Source organism: Primulina tabacum, chromosome 6, assembly GCF_025594145.1.
Source record: "Primulina tabacum isolate GXHZ01 chromosome 6, ASM2559414v2, whole genome shotgun sequence".
Classification (NCBI taxonomy): Eukaryota; Viridiplantae; Streptophyta; class Magnoliopsida; order Lamiales; family Gesneriaceae; genus Primulina; species Primulina tabacum.
In genome coordinates this window covers 7828273-7846342 of record NC_134555.1, presented here as the reverse complement: position 1 = coordinate 7846342, position 18070 = coordinate 7828273, and the positions used below count along the sequence as shown (strand labels likewise).

The 18070-nt window shown below is 33.4% G+C and overlaps 1 protein-coding gene across 5 annotated transcripts; it reads right to left on the bottom strand.

The window, feature by feature from the left end:
- Positions 1–4066: 4066 nt before the first annotated feature.
- Positions 4067–7548, bottom strand: LOC142549084 (uncharacterized). 5 transcript variants are annotated; one of them, XM_075657841.1, is made up of 5 exons: positions 7312–7544; positions 7126–7170; positions 5556–6661; positions 4566–5366; positions 4067–4475 (listed from the first exon to the last, which is right to left on the bottom strand). In XM_075657841.1, the coding sequence occupies exons 3-5, from the start codon at positions 6546–6548 to the stop codon at positions 4446–4448; spliced, it is 1824 nt and encodes a 607-aa protein (XP_075513956.1). In that variant the 5' UTR covers positions 6549–6661; positions 7126–7170; positions 7312–7544; the 3' UTR covers positions 4067–4445. The 5 variants fall into 5 exon arrangements, with proteins under 5 accessions (XP_075513956.1, XP_075513954.1, XP_075513958.1 ...); XM_075657839.1 differs by lacking the exon at positions 7126–7170 and having other exon boundaries at positions 5556–6652; positions 7312–7548; XM_075657843.1 differs by lacking the exon at positions 7126–7170 and having other exon boundaries at positions 5556–6652; positions 7479–7546.
- Positions 7549–18070: the final 10522 nt, after the last annotated feature.

Below are 18070 nucleotides of genomic sequence, written 5' to 3'. Positions count from 1 at the left end.
TTTTTGATAATCAACAAAAAAAATCGTCTTTACAACTTTAATACCAAAATAAATTGATTAAAAATGTTTTATTAGTATGGAAGAGATAAATCTAAACTAAGGTTTAAAACTTCTGGAATAACTCAAGATCTTCTACAATCTCCGATCCTCTTCATCCATTTGCTCTTCGTTCTTATATGGGGGAGGAAGTAAGAAGTGAGTATTTTGGGAAATACTCAGCAAGTGGGGGGCCGTTCGAGACATGAAGCAACATATACATATACTTGAATTCAAATTTTACATAGCATATCATAATTTGAATAATAACGAATATTCATACTTCATAATCATAACATGTCATCACATATCATACTCGTATAGCATACTTGTTTAGCACTGAAAGTCATCTCATTTCCATGGTTTCCTGATATCAGTCTCCTATATGTTAATTCTCTAAGGAGTGAGATCACGTTCAATATGTTAATCCTCCATGGAGTGAGGTTGTACAACGGTTATCATCCCACCGTATAAGGGTCATAGTTTGTAAATATTTTCTCATATCCAAGAATCCTAAGAGTGATTTGATCATATAATTTGACAAATATTGAAGAAAACATATCGTGAACAATTAATTATGCTCGAACGAACTTTCAAAAGAAAACTGTTCTTACACAAATTATAAAATAGCAAAAACCCAATTACGAAAGAATATATGCATAACAAAAATACACTTATGAAAGACAAGTGAGCAAATTATAGTATGACAAAAACCTATTTACCTTGAATAATTCGAAAAATGAGAATCGGTGATGGTAGGATTTCGAAACTGAGCCTGGATCTGGACTGCTGCAGAGCTTCGATACTTTGCACAATAAGATAGCAAAGTCTCGAAAATTCCTAGGGAGAACTAGAGAGAAGATTTCGAAAATGTGGATGTGTGAATTTCGAATGGCATGGCTCTCCTATCAATAAGGGTTGATTGCTATCCTGATCGTGTATTATTCTTGCGTTTGAATTTTTAAATTAAATCTTGAATTTAGGATAAATTATCATATCTTATCTATGATACTGGATAAATTTCGAAATCTATATATCCATTTCTTGGATATATTTTCGAAATATTCGCCTATCTAAGCCTGCAAAATTTCAAATTTTGTGTTTAATTCCCAATATTCGGTAGATCTTTTATTTTTCAGTACAATTAAATCCTTGCTCTTAAATCTCAAAAATCTCCTTTAGAAATTTCGAATTTTGTGGTAAATTATCCCAAAAATAATACTCATGATTTTTCCTAAAATTCTAGTAGGCGAACTTTTAAATTTTCCCATGCCTGCATTTTTATTTATCGTGTAGACTTTTTCCTATCTCCATAATTTTGAAAATCCTAATTAAATACTCCAAGATTTCGAAATTTAAGGAACATATTATCATCTTGCTTGATCTTTATCCAGATATCAATATCATATCAAATCTTAGATCTTTATCTGATATAATCTTTCCAACTTTGAATTTTTATAAAAAAAATTTACCTGCTTATATCCAAAAAAATTTCTTATTTAATTTCTTAGATCTTAATTTGTTTATCCCAAAATTAGGCTTATCATCAAAATTCTTATCTCCGTAAAAAAATCGGAGTTTCACACTTGAGACGCGTTCCTAAACCATATTTACAAAAGAAAATCGTATTTTTAACATAAAAATGATATTTTTTCATGTACCAAGTTGGGTTGGAGATTCTTATCACAAAATTGAATAGTGAGACGGTGTAATAGAAATTTGTATATTTAAACTGATAAAAACAACATTTAAAATTAAATAAATATGTTAGATTGTTGTCAATGGAGATGTATTATGAAGGAGCCAAAACATCTCTATTACACAGCAGCCAAAACCGAAATCATTATGCCAGAAGAATTATTTTTTTAGAGAAGCACAGAAGAATGATCTTAAACAAATCTAAACCAAAAAATATTTCAACCATTTATTACATTTCTCTCTTAATGTATTGTTTTCGTGCAACCAATACTCAATGAAAGTCTAAAAAATTTTGTTTTGACATTCAAAATGTTTTTGAACATCGTATGATTTAAACTATTTGTAGGATGTTTATATTTGATTTATCTTTATGTTTAAAAACGTTGGACACCAAACCAGTTCGAGATTAACGAAGCTGGTTTTTTTTATAAACCCCTACAACAATCAACTGGAATCAATATGGTTCTTCAATAGTCAAATCTGGTCTGCGATCGAAGACTACGCTTATAATATAGATCACACTAGAAATCTAAATGAAATTTTTTGTGTTGAAATTCAATCGCCGGAATTTAGCAATTCTAGCAGCGATGCGGCGGCGGCGACGGCGCTCGACGGAGCTATGGTGGTCTTGACCGTGAGGTGGGTGACCGATTTTGTGAGTTGGAGATAAAGTTAAGGTAATATTTATGACGATTTTTTTAAGTTGGGTTGATTGTATGTTACCTTTTGATAACACGTTTTTTTTATTAAACACCATCTCAGTATTACCATAATTATTTTTGAAGTAGGAATTTTCAAGTTTCGTTATTTAAAATTCTCTTGTTGTATTTTCTACTCTTGAAATACTATGTATAATCAAATAATTATTAATTCTTGATAATATATGATTTAATATAATTAAATAACTATTATTCAATTATTTATTCAATTTAATTATTAGCTCTAGACTCTAGAATATTAATAAAAATCTTACATAGCATTCACCAATACTCAATCATTAAATTCATTAATTAAATAATCTAAACTCATTATAACTTCGATCGATGATCTGACATTGTCGATATGACGAGGGTAGAGTACAAATCTCGTTCATATAATGAAAAATGAAAATTTCGAATAACAAAATTTCCGATGATTGATTTTTTTTTTGCAGTTTTCTATGTTGGAACTTCATTTACTGAATTAGGCAGTTATACGCTTCTCACTTAATTAGCAATGATACTAACTTCCACAACTTCTAATAATGAAATATATTTATAAACTCTTTATAAGTAGTACATTTGATCCCGTCAAACTAAAATCGTCAAATTCAACTCCTTGAATTTGACTATCTCAATGAAAACACAAAATTCAATATTTTTGTGACCATCAATGGTTCATGGATAAAGCTAGTCGTGAGTTCACAACTTCATGTGATTTAGAACAATATTTATACTTATTCGGGCATATCATAATTAGCCTCATTTTTTTCATCAACTTCTTGATCAAGAATCATAATTTAAGTCTGATTGAACCCATCAAATCATGGTAAGAGCTTCTAGTTGCATTGCTTCATGATCGCCTATGTGTCACTGATAGTGTCTGCGAAAAACTAGTAAGTTATCATTACCGTACAATACGGTCCTTTCACTCATATATCTCGATCGAATCTGCAACCATTGATATATCGAGATTTGCAAATGAATTTGATAGTGACGACCTTTAAGCAATAATAATGATATGATATGTTCAATTAAGGAAACACATTTCCTTAATATTAATGTCTTAGTTTGGACATAAATTCACTATTAACTCATCGGATCACATAATATATCCACACCTGTAGGTGAGCAGTGAATCACTGACTACAAAACATTGACACTTACATATTTCAAAACTACACCTAACCTCGTCACCTGATAACCCTCGATGGAGTCGGTAAACAGATCAAAATGCATGCTAGTACGTAGAACCTGCATGTTGTCCCGGGTCTAAGGATTAATGGTATACAACCATAACCGTGGACTTATCCAATCTATAAGTGATAACCGCTTGGAAGTCCGAGAAAAAGTTGTTCAGTGCCTCATCAAATGAGCACTCATATGTATGAATGAACATCTATACGCTCTTATCAATGAAACGTGTCGTTTACATCACAAATACTGATCTCAAGCTCGAACGACATTTATCCTTGTTTTTCGCAGCTGAATCAATTAGAAACAAATTCGGAATATTCAGTACGGTTCATAATGAATTTTATGATTTATTAGACTCGTTGACCTCATGATACTTACAGTATATTAGTGACTTTACCTATGCAGCTTGCATAAACATACAGATAAAATAAATGTCATAGTTGGATAAAACCATCAAATTTTATTAAAATAAATATCGTTTTTATATAAAAATCAATAAATTTTAATCACAAGCTGGTTCGCTGGACACCTACTCTGATATTTTCAATTTCTCATAGGCAATATAGCATGTACATTTGATCCCATTATTCCTTATAGGACTATAATCGACAATATATGAATAAAAAGGGCGGTGTAACTTCTTTTATTAGCTATGATCTCTATACGAAGAATTGTTTTCGCCTCGGACGTTATTTACATTGTGATAGAACACCTCGTTATTCTTGTAGCGAAAAGGGATAGTAAACCTGTTCATCAAGAAATATGGATTCGACTAAGGCGAAATATGAGCCACATGATACGACGATGCAATGTTCCCTACTTTTCTGGTATAGGAGTCAGCGGTTCCTGTTCAAGAGGGTCAAGAGAGAGCATATTTGAGCATAGTTTCATTTTAAAAAAAAAATGACTTGCTAATAATATGTAAAATGATTGGACCTCAGAACACCGCGACTGCTGACGCTTGATCGTTGTAAAATCGCCTTCTGTTGCCTTTAAACCACAGCTTCGAGTCTTTGTGTCGTCGACATGATATGAACGTCGAGTTATAGTTTTTCTTGGTGCAGCAGGCAAAGTACGCCAAAGCCAAGAATCTGATGGAGATTTAGGCAACGGTGGGAACTCATAGTGGCATTGATGAGAGTCTTCGAAAGTTACTTTTTCCCGCAGTATCTTTTCTAAAACCTCAGTTGCTTGTTTTTTCTCCACTAGTACATCTTCGGTCTTGGTTGAGTAAAGCTCAAGATCATTTGTGTCAATCGAATATTCAACTATGGAGTCCCCGAATTCGTGAGCAAGGGGAAGACGTTTCTGTTCCCCATTCCTAGTATCCAACTTGTTGAAAACCTCAAGTGATGAATCTAATGTCTCTTTCATATCTGGGGATGGAATCTTTTTGGGGGATTCCACTTTATGAACAGTGTCTACGTATAGAGTTTTCTCGACAACAGGTGATTCTGAGTTTAATTCATTTGGACTTTCATTGCCAGCCAAAAGCTCCCCGAAGGTTTTGCAGCCATTCTTACGAAATCCGATGTCCTTAATATCGGTGTTCTTTGTTTCTTGAGCAACGATGAGGACATTTTTCTCTTCAAGAAAGGACAAAGGTGCATCGAAATATGCCGATCCCTTTCGGCTGTGTGAATGGCTTTGATCATTTCTCAATCTGTTCTTATTCTCATTAAGTTCAACTGTTTGAATTTTATCGATGGGTCTCGGTTCTGAAACATCAGATTTCAGCTGAAATAATAACAGAAAGGAACAATTGAGAAACAAAATAAATAAGCAAACCAAGTAGACTCATATAGGTGGACGAAATTAGAGCTCAAAAAGATATAGGGAAGGCGAATGCCATCCACGTATGGCCCTGCCCCCAAATCCTACACACGAGCCTTGAGGGAACAGGGGAAAGAAATTATAAGTCATTACCGCCTCTGTCTCACTGTAAGAACCAGATGATGAGGAACTAGGTTGCATTTTATACCCGGGAGATTGTGTTACTCGGGATCTCATGCTCATTGTAGGCAAAGGATTTAAACGGCAAAGGGAATTCTTGAAACAAAACCGAGGTAACAACCCACAAACTGAACGCAAATTTGGACGTTGACAATAGTTGCTCTCTTCATCGCTCTCTTCTTCTTGATCATCAAGAAAATGGGAATAGCGCTTTGCAAAATCAGGTCCGTAACGAAGGGAAGGCTGATCTTGCAAAAGTATTTTCTTTAATTGCTGTGGTTGTTCTTGAACTACGTGTTTTCTTGGTGCATAATGAGGCGCCTCTGATGTCATTGCTTTTGCCGCAGGCAGAAACCTATCCATCATAAACTCACGAGTACGTGGATCCATCGAAAAGCTTCCCGATGGTTTCAGCTTCACGTCTAGATTATCGAAGCCACTTACACCACTCATACTACAATTCAAGAAAAATGATTCGGTTCGTGAAAGTGTATCAAGTGCATCAGTAAATGCTTCATCACTATCCCCCGACTCGGAACTCTCCTCCGCTGCTTTCTCTTTACCACTCTCAAAATTCTTAGCATTTTCGTCAAGAAGCATTCCATTCTTGAAAAGTCGAGGGATTTCATCACTACCACTCGGAAAATGTTTTCGAGAATCATGCTGGCTAGCCTTCGGATCTCGTCCCGGAGGAAGGTTTGGGGCAACTGGAGGCCTCAAAAAGATTTGAGTTTTCTGTTTCCTCTCTTCCTTCGGTAGTCCCGGAGTCTGTTCCCATAGAAATGGAACAGACCCGGGATTACTAAAAGGACCAGATTTCAGTTCTGGTGCACGAGAAGTTAGCCTAGGAATACCCGAGAAAGAATGGTGGGTTTTCTCTCTCTCTTCTTTTTCTGAGTTCACTGTAGGCGAGTTTCTTCTTACTGATAAAAATGGTTGATTGAAATTCAACTGCTTCTCCTCCATCAGATGCACAGGACTATTTACAACCCGAAAACATTAGATTTAGTTCCAAACTCGATGACTAAAAGATCCTCAAATTACCTTGTCCAAATCATCTCTAAGCAACACTGCAATTACTAAAAACCAAGAAATCAATTTTTCATAACAAAAAAAAAACATTATTTGAGGATACATTTCATGTAAACTGCGCCAAAAAATTATCATTTTCTCAATCTGTCTATGATGGTAGTATAAGATGCAGCAGCATAAAATTTCCACCTAAACGACAGCTGTATTGTTTTATTCTACACCAACATGAATCAAATTAGGCACTTCGAAACCTTAATAATTTTTTTTCCCAGCATAGTTATTACAATGGAACTACACCTTCAAGATGGTTAGTTGGATTTACATTTGCGTGAGGACAGATATAGACCAACAAAACAGGAAAAGACAAAACCAGATCACCTTAAACTCAGCAACCCCACATCCCCTCCCCCCTTTTTGTTTGAAGAAGCAAAATCAACTTAAAAGTAAGAACAGATATAATTTGTGCCACTTGAAAATTATACAAGAATCTTGAAAAAATTACAACAGTTACAGTCCAGAATCAAACTCCCGTATATAATTTCCGGGCTTCAAATTTCTTGATAAAACTAACAACCCACCAAATAAAACAATGAAAAGAAAGTATTTTAACCAAAACATACCTCACCAATAAACAGAATAAACACAAAAGCTTAAGATTACAACACAGAAGATATGAAAATCAAGAGCAAAATTTTACCTTTTTTATCATATAACCAAATGAGGAATCTTGGCACTTGATTGGCGCTAAGTTGATGTACGAGATGCTGATGCACCGCCCATGAATTAAATGGATATTTATTGACGGGAGATGAAGAAGAACAGAAGGAAAGTGATGATTCGAAACCAACTGGTATGATTGATCACCTTGTGCAAAAGGTAAACATGGCTGCTTATCTTCTTGTGATACATTGGCATTGCGTGCCAAATTTGAGATTTTGATATAAACAATAGATTATAGCTCGAGGACCCCAGCACTCCATGCACTTGGCCTTCTTTAAATTTCTATTTATTATTTGATATTTATCACCAAACAAATGGAATAATAAAATAGAATAGTAATAATAAATAACATTAAAAATATAGTAATATTATATATAAGAATAAATTACATATGGTCAATCCATCCACTGTGTGCTTTGTTTATAAAAATGATGATAACTACTTAAACCATAAGACTAGGGGTGGGCGTTTGTGATCGGGTATCGGGTACCCGATCCGACCCGATCGGGTAATAACCGATCGGGTCGGGTATTTATCACAAATTTATGCCCGAACCCGAAACACAATTTTCGGGTTAGTCTCGGGTAGTAATTTACTACCCGAAAAAAATCGGGTACTCGAGATATATATATAATGTTTTATATTTTAAATTAAGGAATAAATAAAAAACTAAATCCCTAATTCCAGTACTCTACTATCTTCCCTCCCAACGTTTTGCTGCGTCTCAGCCGCCTTTTCTCAAAAAGTGAGTATATATTTGATTAAATAGGACAAACACCTCATCGCTACCTTAGATCCAAGGGTAACCGAAAAATTAGAATTTTTGACATAAATTTAGGGTAACTGAAATCGGGTACCATCGGGTAGCACCGATTAAAGTTCGGGTTCAGGTAGCAAATGTGCTACCCGAAAATTTTGGGTATCCGGCCCGAACTACCCTAACCCGTGAAATTCGACCCGACGCCCACCCCTACATAAGACCTTCTAAAAAAACTCAATTCATCTTATAGTACACATTAAATTATTATCGTTAAATATCTCGCATCGATTAAATTAAGTCATTGTAATTTATATATATGGACTTGGACAATTCTCTCGTTTGTTTATTTGATACATTGCATTTCACACGTCATGATTTCATCAATTTTATTCCAGACACAACCTAAGTATTAATAGAGATGTAATCGAGTCGAGCTGAACTCTTGAATGTTTGAGCTTGGTTCGTTTATAATTGAGCCGAGCTCGAGCTTTATTTAACGAATATATGCATGGCTCACGAGCTTATTCAAGCCTTTATCGAGCCTAAACAAGCTTAATAAATATGAATTATACATTTAAATTTTCATTAAATTAATTAAAAAATAAATTATATATTTAAAGAAAAATATATTCTTCTTATTAAAATTTGTAAATTTATTATAATAAATAAATTTAATAGATTTTTATATATATTTCATAAATAATATGCAAAATCAATAAATCAAATATCAAAACTATTATTTTTTCATTTAAAATATTACTCATGAATTTACCAAGGAACATGTTCACGAGCTAACGAGCCGAATACTGTAAAGCTTAAGTTTGGTTTGTTTATCTTAACGAGCCTCATTAAACGAGCTCAAACGAGCTTTTATCGAATCGAGCTTCGAATAGCTCACAAACGGTTTGGTTCGTTTACATCTCTAAGTATTAACACAGTTTTCAAATTCGTGAACAATGCCGATATGGACAAGCTTAAAAAACTAATAGGACTGGTTTATGATACCCAAAGTTACTTACCTCGTTTAATAATGTTGAATTTTATTTATTTGTTTATTTTGCTTTCGGACAGTCGTCTGTTGTTGTTCATCTTCCATTCATATAACAATCTTAGGCTTTTTTTTTGGGAAATTTGATGTTAAATTTGGGACCATGAAAAGTTTTGCAACTTGCCGATTGACATCTACATGTAGGAGTGTCAATCGGGTGGGTTGGATCGGGTTTCGGGTCAACCCGCGAATTTTTTTTTATTTTTTTTCAACCCTAACCCAACCCGAACCCGAACCCGAAGCAACCCGAAAACCCCCAACCCGAATACGAACCCGTATAACCCGACTCAACCCGTCTAACCCGAATTTTATTTATTTTTTTAAATTTTTTTTAAAAAATTAATGAAAAACATTCAAAAAAATAAAAAATAATAAAAATATTTTAATTTAAACACATAATAACAAAATTTTCGATTTAAATTTGAAAGTTTAATCGTAGAAAATTAAAAGTATATTTACTAAATCAAATAAAAAATTGTTAAAAAAATAAAAATATGCAAAATAAATATTAAATGATGAAAATGTATCATATAAATATACAATAAATTTTGTTCAAACATACAATATATAAAAATAAATGTAATATTTTCAAAAAAAAAGTTCGCGGGTCAACCCGCGACCCAACCCGACCCAACCCGAAACCCACCTAACATGGCACTAACCCGAATCAACCCAACCCGAACCCGAAAAACCCCAACCCGAACCTGATTTTTTTCTTGTTGGGTCGTGTCGGATTGACGGGTCGTGTCGCATTTTGACACCCCTATCTACATGTATAGAATTTTAAGATTTAGTCCTTTTCAAATGATGCTTAGCATATAATTACATGAGAAAAAGTGAGACTTAATTTGGAGTATTATTTTATTCCAAGCCTATAATTATTGAGTAGGTCTCTTGTTAGACGGTCTCATGAATCTTTATCTGTTAGATTCGTGAGGCATGTCAACCATACCGATATTCACAATAAAAAATAATATTTTTTCATTGATGATCCAAATAAGAGATTCGTCTCACAAAATACGACCCGTGAGACCGTTTCACACAGGTGTTTGTCATAATTATTATGCGGATTATTTTCCTCCTTTTTCTTTTCATCTACCGGTCACACACTTGAATGATTAAGCCCCTAAAGAGAATATTATAGCAAATCTTCACTACAATAAATTACATTAGATTGAGACCTGGTAACGATATAGGAAGGGCAAATTATTGCAGCTTTGATAGTTGGGTTTAATTAGTGAGATCAGTTGGTAAACAAAATTATAAAACTTCAAAAATTGAGACGACTCCATGAAATAAAATTTATTTGAGTATGTCTTTTATGAGACGTTCTCGTGGATCATGTCGATTCAGTCCATACTTGGAGTAAAAAATAATGTTTCTGACATAAAAAGTAATAATTTTTCATGGGTTGAACCGGATAAGAGATACGTCTCACAAAATTGATCCATGAAACTGTCTTATATGTGTTTTATGTATTTATTTTGCAAAAAATGTACTTCACCAATTTTTTTTTAACCATAAATGAAGAATTTTAAATAAATATCAATCCCTACGAACTTTATTTAGAGCTTTGAACATATAGAACATAGGTGGCTCTAGAATGTTTTCGGCCGACGATTTACAATTAGCATCCGATGCTTTATTTTAAATGTATTTTTCTATGTTAGACGAGCTTTAAGCTAGAGTCACATATTTTTATTTTACCAGGAAGTATATGAAAAGATTTAATTTCATTTGTCATGTTGAATTATTAACTAGATAAAAAAATATTCAAGTTATAAAAAAACAGGAAAAAATAATAATAATCTCCCAATTTTTTAATTTATATTTATCTAAGACAATGCTTCCTTTGGTTCAATGTAAGTTAAATTCACTATAATAAATTTTTTTTTGAAGTAACTATAATAATATATTTTTAGGCATAAATATTATCCATTTCCCTTCAAGTTTAAAAAATTACATTATTGACTCTCAAAATAAATAAAAAATTAAAATAAAATGACGGTTTGGTTGGTTAGAATTATTGGATAATAAATCAAATAAAATGATAAAAAAATGATGTTATTGGATAAATAATTAATATGTTATATTTAGCAAGGTTCTAAAAATTGTGAAGCGCCACGAAGCGCGGATGTCGAGCTCCAAACTTTTCAAGCTTAAGCGAAATTAGCACAAGCTTAAGCATGAAAAAAAGTTTTTTATTTTAGTGTATTTGTAATTATTTCAAAACAATAAATAGATAAAATAATAAATAAATATGATAAATTTAAGTCTGATGCATTAATTCTCATATTTATAAAAGCATAAAAAACTCAAAATTGCAATATTTATTTGTTTTTGCAACTAGACTACATTAAAAAGTGCTAAATATTTCTCAAATCATTATCAGACATGCTTAATCATAATTAAAATTAAAAAATAAACATCTAAATTATAAACCTAATTTATTATTTAAAAATAAAAAGACATACCTTCAAAATAAAAAAATTAAAAATAAATAGATGCGATTAATTGTGCTTAAGCATATTTAGCTAAATGCCTTAATTACACTTAATTCGGTCAAACTACATTTTAGCCGCTTTTTCCCCTTTTCTCCGAAGCGAGGCGTTTTTGTCGAGCTTCAAGCTTAAGCGGGCTTTTTAGAACACTGATATTTAGTTAATTTTGACCGTTAAAAGTATACTAAATAACAGTAAAAATAATTAAGACGTTATTTTGCAAATAACTAAAACGTTTCATCAAACATCTAACTCAAATTCTCTAAAATATTAGAACTATAAATTATTACTATTGTTATTTGGTACGTACATGCGACCTCTTTCCATCGACCAAACATGGTCTAAATGTAGGAAAAATCTCAGTTCAGTTCTAAATATTTTGCCATGTTCCCAATTCGGTCTTAAATATTCTAATGTTCTCGGTTTCGTCCCAAATATTTTCTAAAACTGCCCAAATTTGTCCTACGTCTATTTGCGGTTTAAAACTAACAAAATATATATCACGTGCCATTCGAACGCTCCAAAAAATTTGTAATACTCTGTTTCTTCCATTTTCATATTTTCAAAATTTGAGATTAACATTCTTAGATTGGTTCTTCGCACATTTTCGGATCTTTCACAGTTTTTTTGAATGATATCCCATACGTTCTTGGTAGACACAATTGATGATTAGACCAAACATGTTTATGTCCTCATAAGTGAATATGACATTGAATGCCTTTGAATTGAAGTTCGAAATCTGGACTTCATCAGCTATTCATGAACTTTCTGGTTTAACAAAACTGTCACAATTTTCATCAGCAGTCTTTGGTGGAGTCCAACCATCTATAACATGTTATCATGCCCTTTCTTCAATGTATTGATGTAGACCCTCATCCTAACTTTCTAAAGTGAATAGTTGGATCTATCCAGAATTGGTGGTCGTAGTGCCATGTTGACAATTGATAAGTCCATAATACTTTTTCCTGTTAAAAAAAAGAACCCAGAATCTCACTTAGTAACGTCAAGTGTCCACTCTGATACCACGGGTGGTTTATGATATAAAAGTACTATGCAATAAAGTGACTGTGTGTTTTAGAATTGAGTATTATGCGTGGTGTTGTAACATCTAACACAACATGTAATGAAATATTTCAACACAAAAAACTTTACGTAAATAAAACAAGACACAAAAAATTATGCACAAGTAAACACACTTGTCTGGTGCATCAAGGCAAAAGTGCGGTGCATCAAGATAAAAGATTTACTAGAAAAATCTATTAGTTTACAAAACCAATACTATGAATAAAGAAACGCTAACTCCCTAGTGATGGAGCAAAGTGTAACCAAAACACTTATCAAACCAAATAACCAAAATTGTGGATGCATCGTTTGTGAATCGAATTTCTGTTTGATGAAAAACCCATTAATCAACACTATGATTAAGTGTTGTGTCTGCGTGTCTTCACACTGTTAGAGTAGATGCCCTGTAAGCCAACTGTTGGCTAGGAAATTTATTGACTCAAGTGTAATAAACAATCTTTATTTTAATATAATTTACTTTTTAATGATTTCGTTTTACTTTATCTGTATACCCATGCAATCATCATAGATAAAGTCCTTGATTATGCTTTAATACAAATGAATCGTAATTCGATGTTGAAACTCATTTGTAAACACTGCATATTCTAAATTCGTTCCTAGTCGATTCAGCCGCCTAAAATAAGGATAAAGGCCGCTTGAGCTCGAGACTAGCATCTGTGATGTTGTGTACTGCGTTTCTTGATAAGGGTATAGAGATGTCCAAACATGCATATGTAGTCATATGATGATTATACCGAACAACCCTCCCTCGGACTTTCCAAGTGATTATCATTCATCGAGAGGATAAGTATGTGGTTATGATTGTTCACCATTAGTCTTTAAGACCCAGGATAACACTGAGGCTCTATGTGATAGGGATGTGCTTTGACTCGTTTACCGGCTCCAAGAGAGTCATCAGGTAGCGAGGTTGGGTACAGTTGCGACACATATAGGAGCCAGTGCATTGTAGTCGGGGATTCACCGCTCACCTGCGGGTGTGGATATCCTACGTGATCTGATGAAATTATAGTGTGTGAAATCTCTGGCCAGAGTATGAGATGTACGTTAGAGAAGGAGTTCTCCAACCGTACATGCGATGCCACTATTTATAGTTATCACATAGTTATCGAATTATTATGCAACCCTCGATGAACCAATGGTTGCAGATTCAATCGGGATATATGAGATGAAGGGACCGTACTGTACGTTAATCATAATCGACTGGTTCTTGCAGGCACTATCAGTGATACCTAGGGGATCATGGGGCGATGCTACTAGACGCTCTTACCATGATCCGATGGATGCAATCAGAAATGAGTTCTGACATTCTTGATCAAAGAGTTGATGAAAAGAATGGGGTTAACTAGGGTAAAACCGAATAAAAATAAATGTTATTCTGAATCACATGTAGATGTGAATCCACGGCTAGCTGTATCTCTGAACCATTGAGGGTCACACAAGCACTGGATTATTTGTTCCCATTGAGAGAATAAATTCAAGGAGTTGGATTTATATTATGATATAGTAAATTCAAAGGAGTTGAATTATGATAACTAAATTTTGAGAAAAATAAATTCAAGGAGTTGAATTTATGAGATAGTAAATTCAAGAAGTTGAATTTATGAAATTTGGAGAGAATAAATTCAAGGAGTTGAATTTATAAAATTGAGAATGTAATTTATTAAACTCAAAAGTTGAGTTTATTAAATATTAAATTTTGGAGGTGATAAATTCATGGAGTTGAATTTATAATTTAAATATTAAATTCAAATGTTGAATTTATAATCGATTTAGTTTATTAAACTCAAAAGTTGAGTTTATTAAAAATTAAATTAAATATAGTGAGAAGTATTTTTAATGAGCTTGTAGGGGTACAAGTCCAACATACTACATAATTAAAGTTTTTAATGAACTTTGATTAATTAATTAAACTAGTTGGACTAGCTCAATTAATTAATCAAGCTCATTAATGTTAATTATGGTAATTAGGTCATGGAATTTTTTTTATAAAATTTTGACCTAAAATCATAGCCTCCATTAATTTGGATTGTGAGATTTTTGAGAATCAAATAGATTTGATGAAATCTAGTTGTTTAATTAATGTGATTAATTAAGGTAACAACAATTAGTTAATTAAATTAATGAAATATATATCATACTTTAACAAGGGTATAACCGAAGGTTTCTTTAGAAGGAGAAAGTCTCCAGCAACCAAAAAGGCTCTCGAAAATCTTTTCTCAAAAAAAGAAAAATTCGGCTTATTGTGTTAAGTCGATTTCTTCTTCGAGTTCCATCTCTACGCAATAGTGCAATTTAGAAGATGAACAAATATTCAAGTCGTGGACCTGATTAGAAAAAAAAGAAAGGAGTCGCTTGAAGAAATTTCGTAGGGATTCATCAAGAGCTAGATCCGTCATACCGGATCAGTTGGAGCCATGTGAATCAATTCACTAAAGATATATTATTAAACTCCATATGATTGTTTAACCATAAAACCATACGAGTGCTCAAAAAAATATATTTTGATTGTCAAAATAAAATAAAAAATTTTTAAACTTCCGCTGTGTTTTGGGCACGAGAAAACCGAGATCCAACTGTGGTATCAGAGCCAAGGTTTTTCTTAATCGTATGGTTTTGATATAGAATAATTTATTTCTAACCACACAAGAAAATTTTTCAGAAAATTGATGCACCATGAAAAGTTTTTTTTATTTCAGAAATAAAATAAAAAAAGGGGCTGCCCGGAACTGTTCCGGGCAGTTCACTGTGCGCACGGGCGCGCGCGTTGTGCGGAGCGTCCGCACAGCGCGCGGCGGGCCTCCGCATAGCGCGCATCGCGTGCGGAGCGTCTGCACGCTGCGCGCATCTGTGCGCCCAGGCGCGCCCAGGTTGGCCGCAACCTGCCCGATACGATCGGGCAGCGGGCGGGCATCGCGGGTAGCTGTCCGGGAGTGTCTCGGGAACCGTTCTGGATAATGGGCTTGAATTGTTTGGGCCTAGGGTGCGATTTTCTGATTTTTCAAATTTTTGGGCAAAATTGAAATTTTTGAAAATTGGTTCAATTTTTCTTTTTGAAAATTAATTTTAGAAAATTAATAATTTTCTTGTAAAATAAATAATTAAAATATTATTTTAATTATTTATGGTAAAATGAGTTTTAGAAGAAATCGTTTATTATTAATTTAATTGGAAATTAAATAAATGTGTTTACTTAATTTATTAAATTTTTTAATAATTGTGGTGGTTAGTGAAAAAATTATTAGATATATGATTTATCAATTAATTAAATTGTTTAATTAAATTGATATTAATATTTGATATTAAATGCATGAAGGATGATCGAGAGCCTTGACCAATGTGTTAGGTGTATGTTATGATATTTTAATGTTTTATTCGTTTTTTAATATTTGATATTATTAAAGTGGGCCTGGTTTATGGCCCGTTCCCACCCCATGAGATGTATCCCTTATGTGTCATAGCTATTTAAATGTAATAATTAGAAATAGTGGGAGATCAAGACTGGAAGATGATGGGCCCGATGAACGAGATGAAGATATGTAAAATATTGGAAGCTCTTGTAATAGTTGCATTTGCATCCCTACATTCACCTAGGTTTTGGATCTGGATCCATGTATGGCTCACATGGATCTAATAATGTTGGCGATCTATCATCCTTATTTATTGTTGAATGTAATATTATGATATATCCGATATATAGTAGTATGCATGTATGTATATTATTAAATAATATAGTTGCATGAATCCCACAAACATACAAATATGGCACGCGATTTTTAAATTAAAATGATGAGACAATTTTAAAATCAAAATCCCTCATTTTGAATATGATTCAAAATTCATATCAAACCATAAAAGTAAAAATTAAAAGAGTTTAATTTTTCCTTGCATTCCATCAACCGTGGTTGCATGTTGATCGCTACCCGCGGACAGTGTCTGGCTCATATTATTGGGGAGGCCTGGACGCCGGAAAGCTGTGACTTCCACCGGACATATGATGTGAATTGAGTGGAACTCCCATGACTTCGGCTCATATTATTGGGGGAACTCATGGCGACCGTCCAATATAATTCAATATTGATAGGTTGGTTTGACACGTGAAAATAAACGACGTCATATTATTGGGTCCTTATTAAACGTGAGGCAAAAATACGCGGAGGTTGTATAGGGATGCAATTGGATTCTACCTTTTAGAAATTATAATTGGCTGATATTATTCGGGATTATAATTGGCTAATTGGACTCTACGTGCCCACTAAGAAAATACGATTTCCCTTTTTCATCAGAGGGTGGTGAAAATGTCCAAATAGTGGGAGGGAATTTATAAAATAAAAATCCATATTTTATATTTTAAAATTATTTTAAAATAATCAGCAACCATTATTCTATTTTCATATCAGTATATTTTCGATTTCGTCACGTAATCCATTTTTGTTATTAACCAGCTAACCGAATCTAATTTTCAAGACTGGTTGAAAAAAAATTGTTCTAAATTCGGAGAAAATGACATACACACTAATGTCAGTCTTGTTGAACTGACAATGCATGCAAGATGGTGGGACCATAGTGTGCAAGCTAAAGTGTAATGTGCTCGCTTTTATGTCAAATAAACTGTAGGGACAGTTTGAGGAAATGTTGAATGTTGCTGACATTCGAATAAACATGCAAGAGTTGCATGGTACATGAAACTCGTACAGTGATGCATACCATTTTAAAAGCTCGTGACTGCATGCATGCAAGATGGGGCTCTGGCCCATGAGCGTGGTGTACATATGATTGGGCTTATTGAAAATGTGGTGGGCCTGGAATATGTTATTCCTAACGAGTTAATTGATAACATCAATTTGTTGTCTTTCTCTTCCTCATTTGACGGGGTTATGGTGAACTTCAATTTGAATAAGATAGATGATAGCCTTGAAGAGCTAGTCAATACGCTTATAACTTATGAGATCACCATAAAACAGGAAATTATTGTTTTTCTTATGGGCCTCTCGTCAGACGAAAATGGCCCACAAGGTAAGGGAAAGAAATTTTCTGTCCCTCACAAGAAAAACAATCCCAATTAGAGGCAAACTCTGAAAGACACTTAAATGGCCTACAAAGTCCGATAAGTTAGAACATATTTATTTCACTGCAAGAAGTCCGGACATAAGAAATTATATGTGCCAGAAATATTCTGAAAATTATAAGTGAATGTCCAAGTAAACATAATTTCAACAACAAACAAAAGAAAGTTAGATGATCCAAATCCCACACAAATAAGGCATGCTAGACTATGTCACATTTCCTGAAGAAAGATGCACAAACTAGTTGGAGAAGACATGTTTGACTTGTCAGACATAAATTC

Bases quoted from the DNA above. Each gene is read 5' to 3' on its own strand.
- LOC142549084 (XM_075657839.1), bottom strand. From the start codon at position 6,548: ATGGAGGAGAAGCAGTTGAATTTCAATCAACCATTTTTATCAGTAAGA. The intron at 5,367-5,555 runs GTAATGACTTAT...TTATTATTTCAG, and splicing joins CTTACAGTGAGACAGAGGCG to CTGAAATCTGATGTTTCAGA. The intron at 4,476-4,565 runs GTCCAATCATTT...CCTCTTGAACAG, and splicing joins AGCAGTCGCGGTGTTCTGAG to GAACCGCTGACTCCTATACC.